Genomic DNA, 24188 nt, shown 5'->3' on the forward strand with positions numbered 1-24188 from the left:
ACATGGCCAGATTCAAGGACAGGTTCTTTCTCACTGCTATCTGAAGAGGGCTCGCTAAATCATTGAGGACCCCTTCCACCCCGCAAACAGCGTCTTTCAGCTACTCCCACCAGGAAAGAGATGCAGGAGGATCAGAGCCAGCACCACCAGGCTGAGGAACAGCTTCTTCCAATGGGCAGTAAGAATGCTGAACGACTAAAGGAACTGCTCACACTAGCCATCCATGACTCCACTATTTATTTTAAAATGATATTTATTTTAATATTTGTATGCAAGTACTGAGCGTATGTATTGTTTGCCTGTACATGTTTTTGCAATGTGTTGCACCAAAGACCAGAGAACGCTGTATTGTCGGTTTGTACTTGTACAATCAGATGATAAACGAACTTGAACCATACATTGACCTGCTTCGAGACTGGGAGCCTGTCCAATCCAGGGAAGAGGACTTACCACTGCGAGACTGCTGTGTACATCCCCTCCATCATTGCCCATCACCAACACACTGAACATGGGAGGAGTCAAGGGGGACGTTGGGAGGCCAAACAGATTAGCATAGGACGGATTCAGTGGACCCAGGGTTATATTTGCATGCTGTTTCTCTCTATGGTTCAATATTAACTTAAAATACCTGTAAACAGCATAGCAAAGGCCACTGAGCCCCTCATGCCTGTGTCAACCATGATGCCAAATTGAATTGCCTACACATCCATCCTTTCCCTGCTTGTTTATGTTTCTATCCAACCATCTCTGCTATCCATATCTGTAGACAAATTAAAGGCAAATCAACACAACTTACCACAAGTGTGTTGGACAACACTCGGATCTTTGGGTCAGGCACAATGGTCAGTCCCTCAATTAACTCCTCAGCCTTCACTGCCACAGTCTTACTGATGGAGCTGACTTTGTTCCTGACGGTGATGACAATGCTGGTCAGGTTGCGGTCCTTGACAACAAAGGGGATGCGAGAGTAGCAGGTGCCATTGGTCTCCTCTTGGCAGATGGTGGAGAGGCTGGCAGGACAGTTGGTCTTGCAGCCAAAGGTCTGGTCGCTCCCAGACCAGCTGGCCAAAGGCCTGTCCAAGGACGTCACCTGGACGATGATGACAGGGCGATGCTTTGGCACATAATGCACGCCGTCCTGCACCGGCGGGTAGATAACACTGAAGTTTGTTACTGGGGCGATGACCTGCACGGCGCAGGACGCGTTGGTGTGCAGTGATCCATTTTCAAAGGCAGCGTGGTAGGTGTAGTTACCTGGTGAGCGCTGCCCCCTGCGAAGCAGTGGGCTGATGGCGACCGTCTCCCGCCGATGGCTGTAGAGCAGACGGAGGTTGCACACAGTTCCAAGGGTCCACTCGATGTTGGTCATGTTGCTTCTGAAGTCAGCATTCCCACTGGAGTAGACTATGCTGAAGTAACTCTGTTGCCAGGGCGATGATTCATTCCGTTGGCAGTGTAAGAACGTTCCCCTTTCATTGTTGTGCTGAATGGCCACGATGTCATTGGCTTGAACCTCAAGGCTTTCATTCTGCAGCAGTACCTGAAGTAATGATTTGGAGTTGATTACAATGTTTAGAAGCACCAAAATTCTTGCAAACAAAATACACAAACAACAAGGTTCAATTAAATTACTGCACGAGAGAAAAGAATAAGAACTATTGAAGGGTAGGTGAATATTCACAGTTGAATTTAGTGCAAAAATTATTTGCTGAAAGCAGTCAGAAATGTTAAACTTATTTTCCTGAGTTGATAGGATTGACTTGATCTCCAGGGCCAAGGCACTAATATTCCATCTGGGCACTCTCCAACCGATTTCTGCTGGACCACTTCCCATTCTCCCTCTCTTCCCTCTGCCTTCTTTCCTCCAGCTCTCCAGCCCCTTCCCTCTCCATATACAGAGCCATCTCTCCTCTCCTCGTTTTCTCTTTCACCCTCCCCTCCCACATCCGAGCTGGTGCAGGCCTGCAGGGAGCAAGGGAGCGGAGATGCAGCCCTCCCGCGGGATCCAGCTGCCCAATCGACTGCCGGGCTTTGAACTGCCCTCTGAGGGAGCCAACGGTGGTTTTATTTGAAATCCTGTGACCTTGGGGTCTGCACCCAAGGTGGCGTCGTCTATTAATCGGCAGCAGCCCCGGGGAAGCAGAGACTGGAGCGGAGCACCAGAGGACGGGAAGATCTGAGAAGGAGAAGCAGAAAAGATGACCCGTGGGGTTGGTGACCGTGGCGGCAGACCAGTTAGGATGCTCTCTGCGGCTGAGGAACCAGTGCATACGGCGGGCGACTCGAGACAAGGAACCCCCGGAATCTGTGGGCTGCTGGAGACTGGCTCGAACTGGCTGGAGGGGGTACCAGGTATCAGGGAACTGGGATGTGAGGAGATGCTGAGGGTGCTGAGGTGTTCCTGACCATGTCGGAGGATCTGATCTGGAGTTCAGGTTGCCGATGGTTTGGACTTGACTCTGTGTGGCTGCGGGAGCCGCTGAAGCGCTGGAGGTGAATCCACTAACACTCAGTGACTTGGGGGGGAAGGGGGGGGAGGTAACTCTCTTTTGCTTCTCTTTCTCTGACTGTAAGAGACACTTCAGGCAATTCCTGCTGATGGCGAATCTGTCTGCCTTGCAGCAAGCAATAGGGAATTTCATGTAATATGATACTGTTTTATTACTATGTCAATAAATTGAATCTTGATCTTGAAATACCTCCTGCATATGGGTCCATGCTCCTCTCCCTGCCGTTCCACCCCCTCCTCCATTTTGTTCAGGCCCCTGTCTACATTGACAAAATGTTGGTTCTGTATCTTTATCTTTGCTATATAAAATGCACTATTAAATGCACTGAGTTTCTCCAGCGTTGTGTCTTTAGGGTATTAATGTTTCAGGCAAAACATGAAGCTCCCAGCATCCTGGGGTAGTCCCATTTCGCTGCACTTGGTCTACATCCTTCTAAACCCTTCCAATCTGAGCAGCATTGGGAGCTTCTCACATTTCCACTGGCAGCTTGTTCCAGAATCGGATCACCCTCTGAGTGAAAAGCTGTTTCCTCCCCCTCTCCCCGCCCCCCCCACCCCGCAATCCCTTTCCTCAAACTGATGCCTAGTTCCAGAATTGTCCAACCTTGGAAAAAGACTGTGAGCATTCACTTTACACACACCCCTCATGATATTGTAAATCTGTATAAGGTCTCTCTCCAGCTTCCTATGCTACACAAAATAATAAGGCAGTCCTTTCAACTTTCCTCTATGACTCAAGCCGGCCAAGGCCTGGTGAAATTCTCCCATCCAATTTATCGATGCCCTTCCTATCACAGGTCATTGAGGGGATGCAGGTACATCATTATTGTATGGGACTACCAACTGAGGTTGAGCGGGCATCGATGGTGAAAGCATCTTACCACATAATGAGTGGCACTGTCAGCTGGCACAGTCCAGGTGGTTTCAGACACTATGTCATAACTGGGATGGCTCTTGCTGAAACGTGGCGGAGTTAAGTTCGGGCACTGCAACAAGACATTGGCGCTGCAGGGTCTTTGCAGCGGCAGGCAAGCTTTGGCTGAGTCGCACCACTTAGTCCCATTGACACAGCCGTGGGTCACGTTGCCACGAGCTCGAGTTAGGCACAAGGCGAAGGAGGCGCACACCTCTTCACTGTCTGGAAAAACAATTCGGCAAAGTGGTTCAGACATAGAAGGGACTTTGGAAACTCTGCCCACCCCATACAAACCTTCAAAGGGAGGCGCTGAGGCGACACACCTCCAATGGCCCAGGTTCAATTTGTTGGAGCGTCCTCCATGTGTTCTCTCCGTGGCTGTGCGGGTTTCCTTTGCAACTCCGGTTTTGTCTCACATCCCAAAAGTGTGCAGGTTAGTCGATTAATTGCCCTAAGTGTGCAAGATCTGGTGTGGAGGTGATAGGAATGCAAGGAACATGAAATAGGTGAGGGTCGGCTTAGAGTAAAAATGGGTGCAGATTCTGTGGGCCTTTCCATGGTGCATCCATATGAGTAAAGTAATAAGTTACGAGAGTTCTTTGTCATTTTCCGAAGTGCAATGCACATAAACTCCTAAATTCTTGCTTGCTACAGCCAAACAACTACATTAGATACACCAACTACAATAGTATACACTGAATTTCCACAACATACTATAGCAAGCAGCATGGTTGGCGTAATGGTGTGCAACATTGCTACAGCTCCAGCAACTGGGACCGGGGCTCGAACCTCGTGCTGTCTGTAAGGAGTTTGTACATTCTCCCCGTATCTGCACGGCTTTCCTCCAGGGGCGCCGGTTTCCCCCCCACCATTCAAAAACTAACCAGGGGTGTAGATTAATTGGGTGTAATTGGGTGGCACGGGCTCCTGGATCCAAAGGGCTGTATGTCTAAATTGAAAAACGTAAAGAAATGCCCAAGACAGAAAAAGAGATAATAAATATGAAAGGTCAGTCAAATAAATATTTACAGTTGCAGTTGTGCAAACAAACTACTTCAATCGTGCAGACAGATCTTTTGGTGGTTTTGGATCAAGTTATGGCAGGACTAGCAGAGGGGGCAGAGATTGAAAGTCGAGATGAAGATTTTTCATCCAGAGGGCTTGGAACTGACTGAAAAAGTGATGGTGGCAGAGGTACTTGAAGAGGTACATTAATAGACTCATCCCTCCCTGGCCACCTTCCACGCATCAGAAAGAAGATCCACGAGAGTGAGATCACACAACGCCAGATTTAAGGACAGCTTGTTTCCCGTTGTTACCAAGCTTCTCAATGAACTCCAAAGCAGTTGGCTTTGCTCAATGATGACCAATCTCCCTTCGCCATGTCGCACTTCTGCACTTTGTACTATGTAGGTCTCCCAGCCAAACAACCTCTATCACTGTGTCCCAGTGGATGTGACCAGGAACTTGAAGTGTGGCCACACAGCCAGTTATCAAGAGCTTTGCATGCTTGTCTTTCAACCAGCAAACACAGGGCTAATTGGCCTTCTGCTTCACCAAAAATTATCTGAGATTCCACCATTCTCCAAGTTCTGATAACTCGTGGAGGCGGCCATTTTTGAGATTTTTAAAAATAAAGTTTATTCAAAATGACATGTTAAGACACAAAACATACCTAGAACTAAAACCCATCATTAACATTGCTGTAACTTCGCTGGAAGCAGTAACTCGCCACCGCCTTTCAGACACAAACTAAGATGCACCTGATCCTCTGGGGAGGAGGAGGGAAGGGGAGGTCGTTACCTGGTGTCACAAGGTACAGGTCTGATCCAGCGCATCGTGGTCGGTAGATCCGGAATCGCACATGCACAGAGCGGTTCAGGTTTCGTGTGGCCATTTCAACGGCTGATACGTGACCTTTGTGACCGAACCAAAGGCCTGGGAAAACCATAAGCTGCAAGAGGAGCATAGAAGCAGGATTACTGAGAGGTGGACTTGGAGGAAAAAAAAAATCACATTCATCCCTCCTTTTTCTGATCAAACCTTCATGACACCATGAGAGTACAGACGTGTAAAGATCTATGAGGACATTCATGGTTCCTGGACCAACGTTGATTCCCCCATCCAGAAGTATCAAACTGGACTTCCTGGTCTTTTGCCACATTGTCCTTCACGACAAGCACACACTGTCTAGTACACACCCAAAATTACATCAATGAATGCACTTGCATCAAGCTTAATTTTCTGTTGCTTGGGATTTTCTAAGCTCAATGATGGCAATATTTAAATGCAGCAATTTCTTTCTATAAAATGCTGCAAATCTCCCAAAAAATCAAGGAGTTACTTTCAGTGTGGTTACAAGAATGGTTTCCCACTGGAATGGATTGCTGTGCAATGTAGATGGCTTAAACTGTATGAGAATCAGATTGTTTCACTTTATTTGTCATGAATAAAGAAAGTTTGTGCCTCTACTTCCTTAGGAAGTTGTGGAGGCTTGGTAGGGTGTAGAGCTCGTCGAAAGAATCAAAGACTTGTTGATCCAAACCTAGGCTTTTATTAGCAAAAGACAGGAGCTCTTCACAGGTGGCCGACCAGTCCGGAATGATCCGACCTAGCTAGGGACACAACCCTTTAAGGCCCAGACAGTAGCGTGGCTTAGCTCTCAGCCAATCGCTGTAAGCACAGTCTAGATACAGTAACTATATACACTATGTACATTGGTGATAGATCTGTACTATCACATATGGCATGGGAAACCCTGGCAAATATGTGGTGGGAAATGTGCTGACCAGCTGCATCACGGCCTGATATGGGGACACAAATACCCTTGGTGTTGCAAAAGCCCTGCAAAAAGGTAGTGGACACAGCCCAGGACACCAGAGGCAAAGCCCTCCCCACTAACGGGAACATCTACATAGGAGAGCAGCAATTATTACCCAGCACCCACTCTGTTCTCGAATGCTGCCATCAGGAAAGAGGTCGCACCACCGGGTTCAGGAACAGTTGCTACCCCTCCACCACCAAACTCCTCAACGACAAACTCAATCAGAGTCTCATTTGAGGACACTTACATTTGCATTTTATTGATTTCTTTTCTCTCTCTGCATTGCACAGATTGTTAACATTTCTTTATTTGTTTTCACGTGTAGATATCGTCTTGAATAGTTTTTTTACACTACCATTTATTGGCAATTCTACCTGGCCTGCAGGAAAAAGAATCTCTGGGTTGTATGTGATGTCATGTATGTCCTCTGACAATAAATCTGAATCTGAAATGTAACGGTCTAGTAAGTCAGAACCTGCCTCGTAGCTGCACATTTGCAGCAAGACTCCAAACGCTGTAGTGTATCATTTCATTGTACTGGAGTGCTCTCACATATTGGGTATATCACTGTTGTTTCATTGGAATGATATTCCTATTGCATTGGAGTAAGGCAATAATACAATGACTCTTGAATTAGAGGAAAACTCCTCATGCTCTGCACTGTACACCTGTAGAGATTTGCAAGAGTATTTGGTGACACACCAAATCTCTTCAAATTTCTCATAAATCACTGGCAAGCTTTCTTTCTGATGGCATCAACGTCGAGGCCCCAGGACAAATCCTCAGAGACATTGACAGGCAGGAACTTGAAGTTCCTCACCCTTTCCACAGCTGACCCCTCTATGATGACTGGTTCATATTCCCCTGATTTCCCTTTCCTGAAGTCCACGATCAGTTCTTTAGCTTTGTTAACACTGAGTGCAAGTTTGTTGTTGTGACAACGAGCTGATCTATCGCCCTCCTGTACGCTTCCTCATTGCCGTATGCGATTCTGCCAAATGACTGTGGCGGTATTGGCAAATTTGTAGATGGCATATGAACGTGACCTGTGCAATTACAATTACAATTCTTTTGTATTTTATTTGACAGACACAAGGATAATTCCATCCAAGAGAATGAATTGGAAGACTTCCAAACACATCTACCTCAGTGACCTTCTGACCCTGTAGCTCAAACTGGGCTGGTCGTGCTGCAGATAGACAATGACTTACCTCGCCAAGACCCACAGATGCTGGGGCTTTGCTGTTTACGGTGACATTCCTGACCGGTAAGTGCGTATTAAATGCCGGCAATCCCACCAGAAGATAATCGGCACCGGGAATCTTCTCTGCTTTTTGAGATATACAAAGAGAAGGCTGGTCAGTGAAGAGTATGCAGTGCCCGTAAAATGACCCTACACAAAGGAAAGAGGTGTCTCCAATTTAAAACTGTGCAACTCAGAGAGATTATGCAAACTTCTCAATGACTGAATACAAGAAAAAGGAACAAGAGTCGGCCATTCAGCCCTTCTAGTCTGCTCTGCAATCGTTTTTGCCCGTTGCTTAAGCCTGCTGTTTGCTTGAATTCTGAGTAAAAGAAGAGTTTTACTGTATGTTTATATTTTAAAAATCCTGAGAGGTTATCTTTTAAATGAACAAATAGAACCAGGCATGTCTAAAGCTGAGGGCCCAGACATGAAGTGCATCCTGACCCCTCGACTCCACAAATGCCGCTGCTCAATGGTTCTCGTTAACCATTCCAGCTTGATCTTGAGAGTACAAGACCCCCTCTTTCTTTTTTTTTAAAAAAAATATTTTGTTTATCAGTGATTAACGTTCATTAAGACTTGCAGTCATCATTTCTGTACAAGGTTCACCGTCGAGTCCGAGCCCTTTTTCTATCCCTCCCTCCCCCTTTAATCAGACACGATGGACCTCATAACATACGACATTCAAGATGCTCACAACAAGGATTAAAAACATAAATCAGGGATGGGCGGATTTGTTACACCCCAGTGGCCCATGACCTGACCAATATGCTATCCAGGGCCTTTATTCCTTTTCAGATTGGGATGGGTTGGAACTAGGCTGCAAGGCAGGATGATCCACCCTACAGCTGTGTACCTATAAAATTTAGATACGGTTTCCAAATCTTGAGGAAGGAACTGAGATTATAGGTAATCTTCTCTAGGGGAACACCTTCTTTCTTGACTGTGCTGGAAGGGTGGAGGGGTAGAGGACCCCCCCCACCCTCCCCAGGGCTTGTGCTTTGTAATAGAGAAGCTGCTTCATTGAGAGGTCATGTTGCAACTCCACAAGTCTGAAATGGGACCACACTTAGAGTATTGTGTTCAGTTCTGGTCACCTTATTATAGAGAGGATGTGGAAGCTATGAAGAGGGTGCAGAGATTTACCACGATGTTGCCTGGATTGGAAAATGTCTTATGAGGGAAGGTTAGCAGAGCTGGGACTTTTTTCTTTGGATTGTAGATGGATGAAAGGTGACTTAATAGAGGTCTACAAGATTCTGAAAGGCATAGAAAAGATAGAAGGCCAGCATGTCTTTCCCAAGGCAGAAGTACCAAAGTCCAGGGGACACCTGTACAAAGTGAAGGAATGTTCAGGGGTAAGTTTTTCTTACACAGAGAGTTGTGGGTGCCTGGAATATGTGGCCAAGGATGGTGGTGGAGGCTGAAACATTAGGGGCACATAAGGGACTCTTAAGCACAAGAATGGAAGAAAAATAGAGGGTTACGGGATGTTTTTGGTAGGAACATCGAGGACCAAAGGGCCTGTACTGTGCTGTAATATTGGAAGGAAAAGTTCAAGACCCCTTCTTTCTTGACAGTCCTGATTGCGATAGAGACTCCTTGGGTCTGTGCTTTGTAATAGAGAAGCCCCTTCATCATTTCATTCACAAACCTCTAGCTCTGTATTGACAAACAAAACTTCTCCTCTCAGAACACTGGTCTGTCTGCCACTCTCCTTCACAGCTTCCATTCATGAGCACACATGTATCACGGGGCAGTATGTGGAGTTTCAAAGCCAAGAAATCCGGAAACTTTTCAAGGGTAGACCCGTCTACCCACTGCAGTGTTCCAGCACTTGCAGTATTACTGAGACCTATCCACACAGGATGCTCGCTGTAACAAAACAAAGGAATATCATTAATCAGGAGGTGACATGAACACCAGCCAGACAACCAGCTACCATTCAAATAGGTCATAAATCGAATCTCCGTTCCTTGTGTGAGCCGACTATAATCCTCCACTCTCAAGAGTGGGAATGGGGTCTGGTGAATTTTAATTTTTAAATTTAATTTTAAATGTTAATTTTTTTTTAGACATTCAAGACGGCAACAGGCCCTTCCAGCCCACGAGCCCATGCTGCCCAATTACATCTAATTGACCTACAGCCCCCATACTTTTTGAAGGGTGGGAGGAAACCAGAGAACACGAAGGAAACCCATGCAGACACAGGAAGAACGTACAAACTCCTTACAGACAGCACGAGATTTTGAGCCTGGGTCACCAGTGTTGAAACAGTGTTGCACTAACTGCTACACTAACTGTGTTGCCCTTAAACCGGGTGACAGATGCAAGACCCAGAGAGCCAAGTGTCTAATCATTGGATAATTGGATAAGGAATTATTCGAATTCTCATGTATTATTTAATTAGTGGCTAGAAATCATTCGATCAAACTCACACATGCATTCAGCTGTCTTATTGGGATTGTAGAACATTGCAGCACAGAACAAGCCCTTCGCCCCATGATGTTGTACTGACCTATGTAAACCTACTCCACAACAATCTAACCCTTCCCTACCTCACACCCATAATCCTCCCATTTTTCTGACAAAGGAGTGACTTTTTCAGTCAGTGGATAGTTCGTACCTGCAAGGAGCTGTAGATTTAGGTTCAATAATGATGTTCAAGTCATTCAGACAGATATGTGGTTGGGAAGTGGACCAAAATTCAGGCAAATGGGACTGGTCCAGAATGCCGATATGGTTGGCATGGGAGAATTATGATGGAAGGCCCGTTGAAAGTTAGGCCGCAGGGATTTGTAAATCATTCAACGTACAGAACCTGCAAAGGGTCTTCAACTGGAAATGTCAACTCTGTTTCTCTCTCCTCAGCTACTGTCTGACCTGCTGAGTATTTCTAGCATTTATCTGTTTCGTTTCAGATTTACAGCATCTACTGACTTGTTGTTTCTCCTTAGAATAAAAGTCCTCCTTTTAATATAGTACAAGGCCTAAGTTGCGAGAGAAATGTTAATGGTCGAGGTATTTAGGAAAGGGGCTTGAAAGAGGATGGTGTGCACACTCGTGCGATTTACCCTGTGAGAAGCTGTTGCGCTATCCAGAGTGGCACAGTTGGCACAGTGGTTAGTGCAACACTGTTACAGTGCCAGCGTTCTCGTGTGGGGTTCCCGTGCTGTCTGTGAGGAGTTTGTATATTCTTCCCATGCCTGCGTGGATTTTCCCCGGGAGCTCTGGTTTCCTCCCATCATTTAAAACTTACTGGGATTTGCAGGTTAATTGGGCGTAATTGGGTGGCATGGGCTTTGTGGGCCAAAATGGCCCATTACTGTGCTACATGTCTAAATTTAAATGTATCTGTATTTATACTTAATCCTTTGGACTCTGTGCCCTGTTTTCAGTGTCTACCAACAAGTGCTTTTACTCCATGTCCCAGTTTTGAAGGACTGGTTTTGTACCCGACCATCAACTGGTTTGTACTGGTGTTCGTACTGTAGTTTACCCATAGATGGAGTCTGGAGTAGATATTATGAAAGATTAAAAATATTTGGAGTCAAAAGAGTTAAATAGCTGTCTTTATTGCCCATGACAACAACATCAATTTGCATCGATATTACTTCCTATCACACAGACTTAGGCCATATGGCCCATCGGGACCATGCGAGCTCTCAGCCGAACAAACTCATTCTCTCCACCAAAGAATTGTATGAGGCTTACCATCCTGTAATATTTGCTAAAAAATTCTGAATTTCTTGACTTGTCACTATCGTCAGGTCACCATCGCTGTGCGATCGACAGAACTGACGAGCAGTGTACCACGTGGAATTATTTGTCACCAGCATGTAACAGTGATTGTTGCTCAAATATCCACCGAATGGACAAAGTGGAGACTCTGTGGAGAATTCAAAATAAAGAAGTCACATTAGGATCATCTCTTATCGGCGGGGTGTGGATTTGATAAGAGTCTGGGGTTTGCAGCTGGGTTGGAGGACCAATCATTGGGCTCTAAACCCCAGGAGATTCTCGTTAGGTTGAAGAGAGGAGTGTTGGAACAGCAGGAGCTGCTTTGGCCAGACTGACATGCTTCCATTCTACAAACAGACCAATGTACAGCACCTGCACAGGCCCTTTGGCCCACAAACACTGTGCAGAACCACATGCCAAATCAAACTAAAGCTCTGCTTCTTGGATATGATACTACAGGCCCCTCTATTCCCTGCAGATTCATTGAGTCCTTCTAGATTTTAAACGGTACTGTTTTATCTGCTTTCCCCACCACCTCTGGCAGCACGTTCTAGACATCTAATATAGTGTAGAAGAGTGGTTCTCAACCTTTTTCTTTCCACTCACATCCCACTTTAAGTATTCCCTATGCCATCATTGCACTGTGGTTAGTTAGGGATTGCTTATATGGGTGGAAAGAAAAAGGTTGAAAACAACTGTTTTAATCGTCCCTAACTGACTCGTTATGTGCACAGTTTCATAACTCCAAAGGAAATGGGCCAATGGCAATTTTCCTCAAACAACATATTTCAGTAACAACTGCATCTAGAGCAGTGATTCTCAACCTTCCCTTCCCACCTTAATCAATCCCTTACTAATCACAGAGCACCGATGTCATATGGATTACTTAAGGTGGTATGTGAGTGGAAAGAAAAAGGTTGGGAACCACTGCTCTATTTGAGGGTGGTCTCATTCTGGCAATTCATGAGACCATGGACAGACATGTCAGCTTGGGAATGGGATAGGAAATTGAAATGGGTGGCCTCTGGGAGATCCACGCTACTGTGGCGAACAGAGCCGAGGTGCTCAATGAATTGATTTTCCACTCTACGTCCAGTCTCTCTGATGTAGAGGAGACCACAACAGGAGCACTGGATGCAGTAAATGACAATTGAATTGGGTAGCCACCGTGAGATCATTCTATTGTGGCACTTCATACTGCAGAGTCAACACCCAGACTAATGAAGGCAAGCATGAAAAATGCCTTAGTTACCACCCTATCTACTTGCATGGCCACTTTCAGGGAGCTGTGAACCTTCCCCCCAGATCCTTTCATACATCAATGCATTCATACATCAAGTTTTCTGTTAAGTGCAAACTTTTCCCTTACATCGGGCCTCCCAAGGTCTAACACCTCATGCTTGTCCAGATTAAACTCCATCGCTCATCTGACCCCAACCTCATCACCACTGACCTACAATTTCTCCATAACAGTGTGGAAAACTTCTCCTCACCTAGAAACCAAGGAGAGTATCAATTTCCACTCCGCAGTGCATGAAAAATTATGTTCCTATTTAATATCTGGTCCAACAGTAATTTTTTAAATTCCACCTGCTTGATCAGGACAAATAGAGATAGGAGGGGGAGTGAATAAACACTGGCCTTGCCATCAATGCCAACGTTTTTGTAATGACTATCCAAAGTTCAAATTTATTATCAAGGTACATACATGACATCACATATAACCCTGACGTTCTTTTCTCTGTGGGCCAGGATTTCTAATTACAGGTAACTGTAAACCGTACTCAAGAGGAAAGAAGTGTAAACAAAAGAGAAATGTTACAAACAGACTGTGAAAATGCACAAATTTAAATATTTAGCAATAAATACAATGCAAAGAAAGATTGAGTTTGTTGTTGAGGAGTCTGATGGTGGAGGGGGAGCAGCTGCTACTGAAGCTGGAGGTGCAAGTCTGGTGGCACCTAGACTTCTTTCCTGATAGCAGCAGTGAGAACAGATCATGTTCTGGGTGGTGTGGATCCTTGATGATTGCTGCTGCTCTCTGATGGCATCTATGCCAGCAAACTCCACTGCTGACAATCCCACTGCGAGCACCTTGGTAAGCGCCAATGCTGAGGGTAAGGAACTAATGAGTTGGGCTTGTCACTTACCATTTATGACACCATCATTGAATGGTGTAACATTCCACGTTGCTGTGACACTGTTGCTGTTCCAGTTATCGATCCGAACATCAATGCTTTTATTTGTCTGCACCACAAGAGGACACGTCATCTCCAGCCTTCCTGGGGGGATGGTGACGTTTATTTCCACATGCAGGGAGGTAACCTTTCTGCCGACATGGAAGACAACACTGACCAGGTAGGTCCCTGGGAGCCCGTATTTGTGGAACACTGTGTTGCTGGTGGTATCGAAAGGTGGTGACTGATCTCCAAAGTTCCACTGGAAAGTGCTAACATTAACTAAAGTCTTAATAGTCAATCGGGCAGCCTCAAACAGGCTGAAAGTGCGAGGTTCGGCAAAATTTGCAATTGTAGCTTTGAACTCTTGTTCTATGATGATAGTGCAGCCACAGACCTGAATGAGCCCTCTGTCTGCTGCCTCCTGTGTGCAGACAGAGACCGAATCTGGTTCAAGTTTGGAGCCACAGAGACAATGGCTTTCATTGTCCAGGACAGCATATGGTTCGCCTTCATTAAAACAGAGCTCAATGCAATTTTCCCTGGTGGACGTCCGCGATGTCACCAAAGATAGATTCACTATTGACTGTCTGTCAGGCAAACAGGCCACAAGCTCAGACCCTAAAGAAAGATAATGAAGTACATTTAGACATCCTTAAAAGACTTGCAGGTGCATGGTTAGAACCATAGAGCATTACAGCACAGAAAACAGGCCCTTCTGGAAAGGGTCAAACTATTTTTCTGACTAGTCCCACTGACCTGCACTCAGTCCATTGGCCTCCATACCCCTCCCCATCCATGTACCTGTCCAAATTTTTCTTACATGTTAAAATCGAGCCCACATTCATCACTTCAGCTGGCAGCTCGTTCCACACTCCCATCACTCTCTGTGTGAAGAAGTTCACCCTCATGCTCCAGCTAAACTTTTCCCCTTTCACCCTTAACCCATGTGTCTGGTTTGCATCTCACCTAATCTCAGTGGAAGAAAGTCTACTTGCATTTACTCTGTCTGTACCAGTGGTTCTCAACCTTTTTCTTTCCATTCACATACCACTTTTAGTAATCCCATGCCATCGGTGATCTGTGATTAGTAAGGGATTGCTCACGGAGATATGTGGGTGGGAAGGTTAAGAATCACTGCTCTAGACTCAATTGTTTCTGAAATATTTTGCTTGAGAAAAATTGTCATTGACCGATTTCCTTTGGAGTTATGAAACTGTGCACATAACGAGTCAATGAGGGACGATTAAAACAGTTGTTTTCAAACTTTTTCTTTCCACTCACATAAGTAGTCCCTTACTATTCACAGAGCACCTCTGGCAATAGGGAATACTTAAAGTGGTATGTGAGTGGAAAGATAGAGGTTGAGATTCATTGGTCTATACCCCTCATAATTTTAAAAACCTCTATCAAACCTCCCCTCATTCTACACTCCAGGAAATAAAGTCCTAAGCTGTTTAATCTTTCCGTTTAACTCAATTCCTGAAGTCTCGGCACCATCCTAGTAAATCTTCTCTGCCCTCTTTCAATCTTACTGATATCTTTCCTGCAGTTAGGTGACCAAAACTGCACACAATACTCCAAATTTGGCCTCACCAATGTCTTATACAACTTTACCATAACATCCCAACTCCTGAACTCAATACTTTGATTTATGAAGGCCAATATGCCAAAAGTTCTCCTTACGACTCTATCTACCCAGACCCACTAAAGATGTCAATTGGAGGTGATAAGGGACTAGGTAGAATTTATTATGCCCGTGCGAAAGGAGACAGCAATGAAGAGACCACGGGGGAAGCAAGGGGGTGGAGGTTTAACGAAAGTCAGATATTAATGCCATCCAGTTGGAGGTTGCCCAGTAAAGTTTAGACCCACACCAACATAACTGGAGCAGTCCCGCAGTTCAAGGGCACTGAGGTAGTGCAAGAAAGGTTGTCCTCAGAAATGGAACCAATGTCCAAAAAGGAATAAAACATCGCACAAATCAATCCCAAGCTTTGAACTTGCCTGTGTTCTTCCTACCAATTAGTTGTTGTACAAAGTTCAGGCGCAAGTTTCAAATGAAACGATAAAAAGGTTAGTTGACATGGGTACTCACCGTAGAAAAGGCTTGAAAAATTAACACTTAACACAGATACGTCCTTTAGTCTTGACGGTTTGGCACACTTAATGAATTCCACATCAACCATGATCACTCCATTTGCTTCATGCTCATTCATCCAGTTCGGTAACCAAGAAAGATTACAGTCACAAACAAACTCATTAAAGCTTAAGTTTCTGAAACAGAAAATTGAATTGGGGAGAATCTGTTATTGACCTTGTTTCATTTTGTGAAATGCACAAATTGCAACTGAGTAGTTAGGAACATTTCCAAGTCTTTAGAAGAATGTTTGGATCTCATATTAGCAGATGGGTTTGCTCAAGGGGGTGGGGGTGGTGCAATATTTGACCATGCCTGGGCCAGATGGTAAGTCAGTGGATGAATGGCACGCCATACTGATTTTTCAGCGGCCTTGTACCAGGGCAGCGGGGAGCATCTGACTGGGAGAGTGGGGGGGAACTGAGGTGGCAGCAGTGCTATATGGATACATTTAGATCATGGGGCGGATATCCAGGCCTTAGTGCCTGTGAGCTGGATAAATTTGGATCACAGGCCTTAGGTTGCCCAGCCCTGGGTGAGCATTACGCTCTTAAAGCGCCAGCGATCGGGACCGGGGTTTGAATCCTGCACTGCCTGTAAGGAGCTTGTATGTTTGCCCCATGTCTCCATGGGTTCCCTCCCACTGCTCAAAATGTACCAGGGTGGGGGGGGGGGAGGGGGTTTTTTGGACAACTGGATGCAATCGGGCAGCACAGGCTCATGGGCAAAAGTGGCCTGTTACCGTGTGGCATGCCTACATTAAAAAAAACAGAAGTAACTGAAATGACTATAATACTGCAGGAAAGGCAGATCTCAAATGTCGGAAGGGATGCAGAGCTGGTGCATTGGAAAGGGGCCAAAATAAAATTTGACAGTGGGAAATATATTCATCTCATTGTCCTGTGTTCCCATATACAGTAAAACCCTTGATATCTGGCACCTACGAGGATTGGTAGATGCCGGATAGGTGTATTTTCCTGTTGATTGAGACTTACTCTTACAATGCCTAATGAGTGCACCTATATTAAGAATAAACTATTTAAAAGACAAAAATACGACACCGTACTTACACTTAACAAATTTCACTTGAGTGAATATATAAACCTCAAAGTATTTTACTTTATTTTCAGTTACATCCTTTAAAAACTTTTAACTGTCGGTGCATCTGCAGGTTCCTCCCCTCTACAGAGCCGCCCAAAAGATGGACAATGACATTATAGTTAATTAATCCCCCCCCTCCCCAACCAAGTTTACAGATAAAGCTTCTGATTGTGGTAACTCTTACTGAGCAGGGATATGGAGACACTTTAAGAGAGTCACCCCAACTTTGAGCGGCATCAACCAGCTCTTCATTCTGGGCAACGCCAGTTTATTCAAACACAACTACATTCAAACAGCTGTTACAAGCAAAGCCCAACCAAGGCCCTCCACTAGCTGAATATTTCCTCTCATCTTCACCCAAGCTTTATGTGTTACTTCAGAGAACATTTACTTTAACAATTTTAAAACTTGCGTATTTTACCTATTCTTTTATTATTCATTTTCCTTGATTTTTTTTTTGCCAGTTGTTTGACACTGTTGATTGCTTGGATTCTGGATACCAGGGGTTTTACTGTACATTTGTGTACAAGGGGGACTGCACATAGAAAACTGATTACATCCATTCAGAACTACTGCCTTATATCTGTACATCTGGTTGGAGAGCAGAAGATGTGAATTGATGGGGGGGGGGGGGAGAGCAGGCAGAGAATAGCTTTCTGATGGGGGAAGGAAGGGAAGGGAGTGGGGAGCTAGAGGAAGCTCTAGAGATAGAGAGAGAGAGAGAGGAAGGAGGGGAATTGGAGAAGTCTATACTGATGTTGACGGGTTGGGGACTGCGAGATGGAATACATGTTGTTCCTCCAATTTCCTGTATATTCTCTCCGTGTCTGTGTGGGTTTTCCACAGGGTCTCCAGTTTCCTCCCAACATTCAAAACGTTTAATTCGGTGTAAATGGGCAGCACGGGCTTATGGTCCGAAATGGCCTGTAACCGTACTGCATGTCTTAATTCTTTTTTAAATTATTTCTTGCTTCTCATCAATCTTCCAGATGGGATCTGGCATTATGATTTGCTCCCTGTTTACCGTATTTTTCTCTCTCTCATGGGGTGAAGAAAAGTTGCTTTGTTTATCCTTGTTTGATGGGTTTCCATGGCTAAGATCAGTTAGGGCTGTTGGCGCACACAGTGAGTAGCTGGAACCATTGAATCAAAGCCCGCTTGGTGTTCAACTGTTGCATGAGAACACCCTGGACTTTACCCATAAACACTGGTCTCCAACATCTCACTTGCCAATTGATAGCTCCCAAATTTAGCAGTGTTACATCATAATAAATTTGTTTAACAATCAGATTCTGGCCCAATTGTTTTTCCTTGACAACAAATACAGCACAGTATTTTTCATGAGGTCCACCTCAAATTTGTTGAACATGCTGTTAACACCACACATCATTAAATTAGAGAAAGCCCAACTGAAGATTAGAGAAAACTTACATTTTACTTAAATTAAATAAATCTGCAAATATTCCATCTTCTAAAGTAGATATCTGATTGTTGCTTATGTCTCTGCAAAGAAAGATGTGGAAAGGATTAGCTTTATCAGACAGGATTCTTTTGCATTACTCTACAATATCAGCGGTTTTCAACCTTTTTCTTTCCACTCACATCCAGCTTTAAGTAATCCCTATGCCATCGGTGCTCTGTGATTAGTAAGGGATTGCTTAAGGTGGTATGTGGGTGGGAAGGGAAGGTCCATATGTTACTGAAATATGTTGCTTGAGGAAAATTGTCGTTGGCCCATTTCCTTTGGAGTTATGAAACTGTGCACATAATGAGTCAATGAGGGATGATTAAAACAGTGGTGTTCAAACTTTTTCTTTCCACCCACATACGACCTCAAGCAATCCCTTACTAATGTCAGAGCACCGATGGCATAGGGAATACTTAAGGTGATATGTGAGGTGGGGAGGAGGGGGGAAGAGAAAGTTTGAAAACCACTGCCCTACACAATGCATTTACTTTGCACTGCAGTAATAAGTAGATGTCATCTCAAATTATGGTTTAGCCAAATTTCCAACTCTGCTTTCTAGAGTGAACTGGCACTTTTTGAATCTGAATTCATCTCTGGACCCACCGGGAGGTTGGCATTGCGGCGCAATGGTTAGTGCAGCTGCCTCACAGCCCCCCAAATCCCAGACATCTGGTGTCGGGTTTATATGTCCTCCCTCTGACTGAATGGGTGATTTTCCTAGTTGCTCTCGTTTCCTCCCACATCCAAAATGAATGCTAGTTGCAAGGTTAATTGGTTGCGCTCAGTGCCGGTGGGATTGGGGAATGAAGGAGAGTACATAGGACGGTATAAGAAAATGGAAACAGGGGAATAAAATAGGGGCTGTGGACCGATGGCGACTCGCAGTCAAAGAACTTACTCAGGCAGCAGGCTGCTGGAGACTGGCTCATTGGGAGAACCAGGTATTGGAATTGGGATTGGAGAGGGTGCTGAGAGCAAGAGTTCCTGAAGGGGTTCAGGCACTGAAGGCTTCCTGGTCATGTCGGAGGTTGGATCTGGAGCTTGCATGGCTGATGGATCAACCAGGAGCCTGTGTGGCTACAGAAGCTGCAGAAGCGCTGGAGGCGAATCCACGGACACTCAGTGGCTCTCTGAAGGGACTCTCTTTTGCTTGTCTTTCTCTTGTGCTAAAGGATTTTGAAAGTCCTACCATTGTCACCGTAGGCAACTTTGAATGTCAGCAGGGAAAAAAAGGGCAATCACGGTTGCCTCAACCTCAATCATCAACAAACTCATCTCTTATTTGTCGGAAGGCTATTCTCTGACTTCGTCTGTATTCTGGACATGCAGCCACTTCCGGGAGAAAACTCCAGATATTTTCACCAATGTTGAGCAACTGGCCGACAGACTTTAAATTCCATCACCCAGAAACAGAGGAGGAGGTTTCTCTGTTAACAAATCTCCAGGTCAGCAAGGTTCACTGCCTGGTCTGATTCTTCAGCTAACTGGGCGATGCTTGGGCTGGGTCCGTTAGAAATTAAGAACCAAAACATGTGGCCAAAGTTTATTCCCCATATATATATATATATACACACACACATCATGATGACTTGGGAACATTCAGATAAGGTGATGTCCCAGGTGTATTGGATATAAAGGATATACAATTCTTTAAAAAGGCAAGATTAAAACCTCAGAAAACTCACATATCTGATAAATATCTTCTACCAGCGAAGATTTCTTTGAAAAGAATACTAATATTATTGCCCTGTAGATATCTGTGGACCAAAGAAAAATCATTAATTTATGCAGAATATAATCTATTTTTTTCAGATTCACTTTGAATTTCCCCCACATTGGTAACAAATGTTTTAGGACGTGGTGAATAATTTCCATGATTCTTGGGATGTGGATGTTGTTGAGACAAAATGTTCATGATAATGTGCCACGTTAGAGAGCAATAATAAAAAAACTCAATGCTGGAGAAACTCAGCGGGTCAAAGAGTCTCCTTTATATTGCAGAGAAAATTATACATAATCAACATTTTAGGCCAAGCCCTTCATCAAGGTAATTCAATGAAGGCCTCAAGCCCTAAACGCTGGTTCTCTATCTTTATCTTTGCGATATAAAGGGCACTGTTTGACCTGCTGAGTTTCTCCAGCATTGAGTTTTCACTTCAACCACGGTGTCTGCAATATTCTTCGAAGAGTGGCAACCATATCTGAGGTGCACAGATATAATTCAAAACCCCCCTCCCACCCCGAATAAGAGAAAATAAACAATCCGTCCCAGCAGGTAAAGGATTAAGAGTATGAAATGGGGAATGTGGTGCAGATGACGCGTGTTTTTGCTCCTACCTGTTTTTATTTAATATCCAGGGTCCTCCAGCCTCAAGGAGGATCATCGTCTTTGTCGGTATTTAGGTGGTTTTTGTATGTCTGTATTTTGGTATTTGTCTAATTTAATTTGAGGGATAGGGAGGGGAAGGTGTAAAGAAGGGGGAAAATATGGACTCTGTAAATCATATTATGTGAAAAGAGATGGTAATATTTTGTTTATTGGATTTACACGCATCTTTGGAAAATCAAACATAAAATATTTTTAAAAGTCATGGAGTTTGCAGATTTTAACTCATGTGTTTCAATGTGCAGAGTCTACAGAGGTGAACTTAGTCGAGCGATTTGAATTGATAAATATCAGGAATCAAATTGTGTTTCTTTCATATCATGTAAAATGCCTTATTCTCAGGTAACATTGACTGTGTTTAGCTTTGGTCACTGTTTAATCATACGTGACAATGAAAAGATGGACAATAACCTGGGGCTGGTGGGGAGGTGAGGAGAGATGTCAGTCACTTGAACAAAGACACTGACAAATATCAAAGAAGACGGCTAGACACTTTAGTCTTGAACACAATAGGGTGCATCAATGCCACATGTTGAACTCCACGTCTAAAACCCAGTTCCTGTTACAATCACTTTTTCCGTTATATTCAGCTCCAACTACATTCCTCGGTGTCTACATTCATTATCTGAGCCTGCTTGGTGAATCAATGGACATGACTAGCTGGACACGAGGGATCAATTTGAGATGAATAGTTTCTTATTTCTCAACCAAACCATCCACAAGCACGACAATCTCCCTGCCTGTCGCACTGCTTCACTGAATCTCACAGAAGTCAAAGCACTCAAACATGGGGCTGGCCTGTGGTCTTAGTGTACACGTGCAAGGAGATCGTGATAAGCCTTTAGTAATCATCAAGGAGGGGGTAAAGACTTCAAATTCTTGAGTGGAAAAGAACCTCAATTTTTTTTTGCCCTCTTCTGTTGCACTAATTTATTTTTTTTTTTTAAACAATGTATTTACAGAAATGTAATTTACAGCAATTTTTGTACCTGTAATGTGACACACGTTCATGATAATAAACCTGATGCTGAAAAGTGGAGCCAACTACAGCAAAAATCTACTGGAAGGAAGGAAGGAGAGGGAGAGAAAAAGAAAGAGGGGCAGGGAGGGAGAGGTGTGCATGTGTGTGTGAGAGAGAGAGAGAGAAAGTGAGAGACAGGGAAGGAGAGGACTGCATGTATGTGAGTGAGAGAGAGAGAGAGAGGGAGAGGTGTGCATGTGTGAGAGAGCGAGAGAGAGAGGGAGAGGTGTGCATGTGTGAGAGAGTGAGAGAGAGAGGGAGAGGTGTGCATGTGTGAGAGAGCGAGAAACAGGGAGGGAGAGGTGAGCATGTGTGAGAGAGCGAGAGACAGGGAGGGAGAGGAGTGCATGTGTGAGAGAGCAAGAGACAGGGAGGGAGAGGTGTGGATGTATGTGTGAGAGAGAGGGAGGGAGAGGTGTGCATGTGTGAGAGAGCGAGAGACAGGGAGGGAGAGGTGTGGATGTATGTGTGAGAGAGAGGGAGGGAGAGGTGTGCATATATGAGAGAGAGAGAGAGAAAGGTGGGTGAGAGGGATGTGAGAAAGAGAGAGTTTGAGCGTGCGCGCAAACTTGATGGAATATAGAGTTCATGGAGGGCTCCAAGCTGACAAGTGATAAGGATAGGGAGGGGCCAGAGCACTTGAGGTGGTTTGTATTTAAGAAAGGAGAATTTTAAGCTTAAAGGACAGGATCCTAGGGGCACATTAAGTCAATACCAATGAGGCTGTAGATGATTTTGTTTTAAATCTGCAGATGTTAGAAATTTTAAATAAAAACAAAACAGAAAATGATGGCAACACTAAGAAGGCCAGGGGTTATTTGTGGAGAGAGAACTAGTGAATGAGTGAATTGGACCTTGACTTGCCTCAGGAAATAGATTGCCACGTTGAGGTTTACAAAGAGCAGAGTGAAGGAGACAGAAAAGACTTCAGGTACTGGAATCTGGAGCAATAGCAACAAAGCTGGAGGAACTCAGCAGATCGAACAGCATCAGTAGGAGGAATGTTTCAGGTCAAAGCCCTTCATCAAGATGCAGAATGAAAGCCATTGGATCCACTGGATAGACAGGAATCTAAAGGGAACATGTGGAAAGCTCATTTTAGTTGGTACAGGTGACCCAGATAGTTTCTTTCATCGTGTGGAAAGGGACTCAATCTGATTTGAATTTGCGGAAGGACCCAGTTTTAATTGAAGGCCACAAAAGCCTTGTTGTCAGTTCAAGGAATGTGAGGAATTCAAACCATCCGGTGATCAATATTAAATATGAAAAAACCTTCCTTAAAAAAAAACAAACGTAAAATCCACAAATGAACAGTTCACTTACAATTTCTCCAGGGAAGTCAAATTGTCCAAAAAGTTTTCATCGAGTGAAACAATGCCATTGTATGAAAGATCCCTAGAATAGAACAGAGAGCAGATAAAATTGGTACAAATTCCATTAACAGAAAGCCAAGCCTTTGTTTACATTTTAGGGACAGAAGTTTATGTTTGCACATAGCGGTCAATTTTAATCCAGAAGCTGATGATGTTCGATGGAAAGCTGACTCTTTATCAAGCCAACTAAGTATTTTCTCAGGAGCCATGCGGAATGTTTTCCGTTGGAAATAAAACCAACATTGCGTCCAATCCTGTGGGAATCCCTCTGAGATAACCAGCTTAAAATTACTCCCTGTGTGAAATCATCATGGACACTCAACAGGCTTTTCCAGTGTTTCTGGAAATAATATATCCAAGATCAAGATGAATTCCCCCTCGCCCGCCAAAACAACCCATGCTGAGAGACTGGGTCAGGCATGGAGGGAACGGTTGTGGTGAATTAGGGGATTGCGTGAGGGAGGTGGAGAAATCAGCCAAGGTTGGTGATGTTAATTCTTACCCCGAGCTCTGCTGTCGGGTCAGATACAAGTTACAGACTTGCATTCCTATAGTAAAAACACAGCGCGGGAGAAACTCAGCAGATCAAACGGTGTCCTGAATGTAGCAAAGGTAAAGATACAGAACTGACGTTTCAGTCTTGAGCCCTTCATCAAGGTATGGGAGAATGCTGACAGACGTCGCAAAGGCAGGAGGTAATAGGTGGAGAAGGGAGGGAGGGCATGGCAGCAAGCAAGGGGGAGGAGGGATGTCTTGGTAAATAGAGAGGGAAAGGGAGGGAGGAGAGCAGGAAGGGAAGGTGGGGGGGTGGGGGAAAGAGATGAGCAGGTTGGCAGAAACTGGAAAAGTCAATGATAATGCCATCTGGTTGGAGAGAGCCCAGACAGAAAATCAGGTGATGTTCCTCCAATTTGCAGGTGGTCTGGGTGGGATAGAACATGAGGTTGTGGGAGTGTGGCACAGAACTGAAATGGTTGGCTACTGGGAGGTCTCTGTCACTGGTCTGTATCAAACGGAGTGAAGGTGCTCGGTGAAGCGATCTCCCAGTCTGCGTCCAGTCTCCCCGATGTAGAGAAGGGATGAGTGCACGAGGGAGTCACGGAGGGAGCATTCCCTATGGAAGGCAGAGAGGGGAAGATGTGTCTGGTGGTAGGATCCTGTTGTAAGTGTTGGAAATTCCAGAGGATAATGTTTAGGATGCAGAGGCTGGTGGGGTGGTAGGTGAGGACAAGGGGTATCCTGTGTTTGTTGTCTCTGGGAACAGAGGGGGCCAGGGCAGATGAACA

The 24188-nt window shown here is 44.7% G+C and overlaps 1 protein-coding gene across 2 annotated transcripts in view; it reads right to left on the reverse strand.

The window, feature by feature from the left end:
- Nucleotides 1–24188, reverse strand: part of pkd1a (polycystic kidney disease 1a) — a 196815-nt gene that overhangs the window by 109866 nt on the left and 62761 nt on the right. Inside the window, exons 2-12 of one of the 2 annotated variants that reach the window (XM_069906488.1) lie at nt 22853–22924; nt 19808–19879; nt 18086–18157; nt 15512–15690; nt 13387–14034; nt 11210–11384; nt 9150–9370; nt 7461–7576; nt 5229–5379; nt 3391–3647; nt 797–1540 (exon numbers count right to left, since the gene is read on the reverse strand). In XM_069906488.1, the coding sequence (XP_069762589.1) occupies nt 797–1540; nt 3391–3647; nt 5229–5379; nt 7461–7576; nt 9150–9370; nt 11210–11384; nt 13387–14034; nt 15512–15690; nt 18086–18157; nt 19808–19879; nt 22853–22924 (2707 nt within the window). Of the gene's footprint in view, nt 1–796; nt 1541–3390; nt 3648–5228; nt 5380–7460; nt 7580–9149; nt 9371–11209; nt 11385–13386; nt 14035–15511; nt 15691–18085; nt 18158–19807; nt 19880–22852; nt 22925–24188 lie in introns of both variants that reach the window. The other variant, XM_069906486.1, reaches the window with a different exon arrangement.

This window comes from Narcine bancroftii, chromosome 12, assembly GCF_036971445.1.
Source record: "Narcine bancroftii isolate sNarBan1 chromosome 12, sNarBan1.hap1, whole genome shotgun sequence".
Taxonomy (NCBI): Eukaryota; Metazoa; Chordata; class Chondrichthyes; order Torpediniformes; family Narcinidae; genus Narcine; species Narcine bancroftii.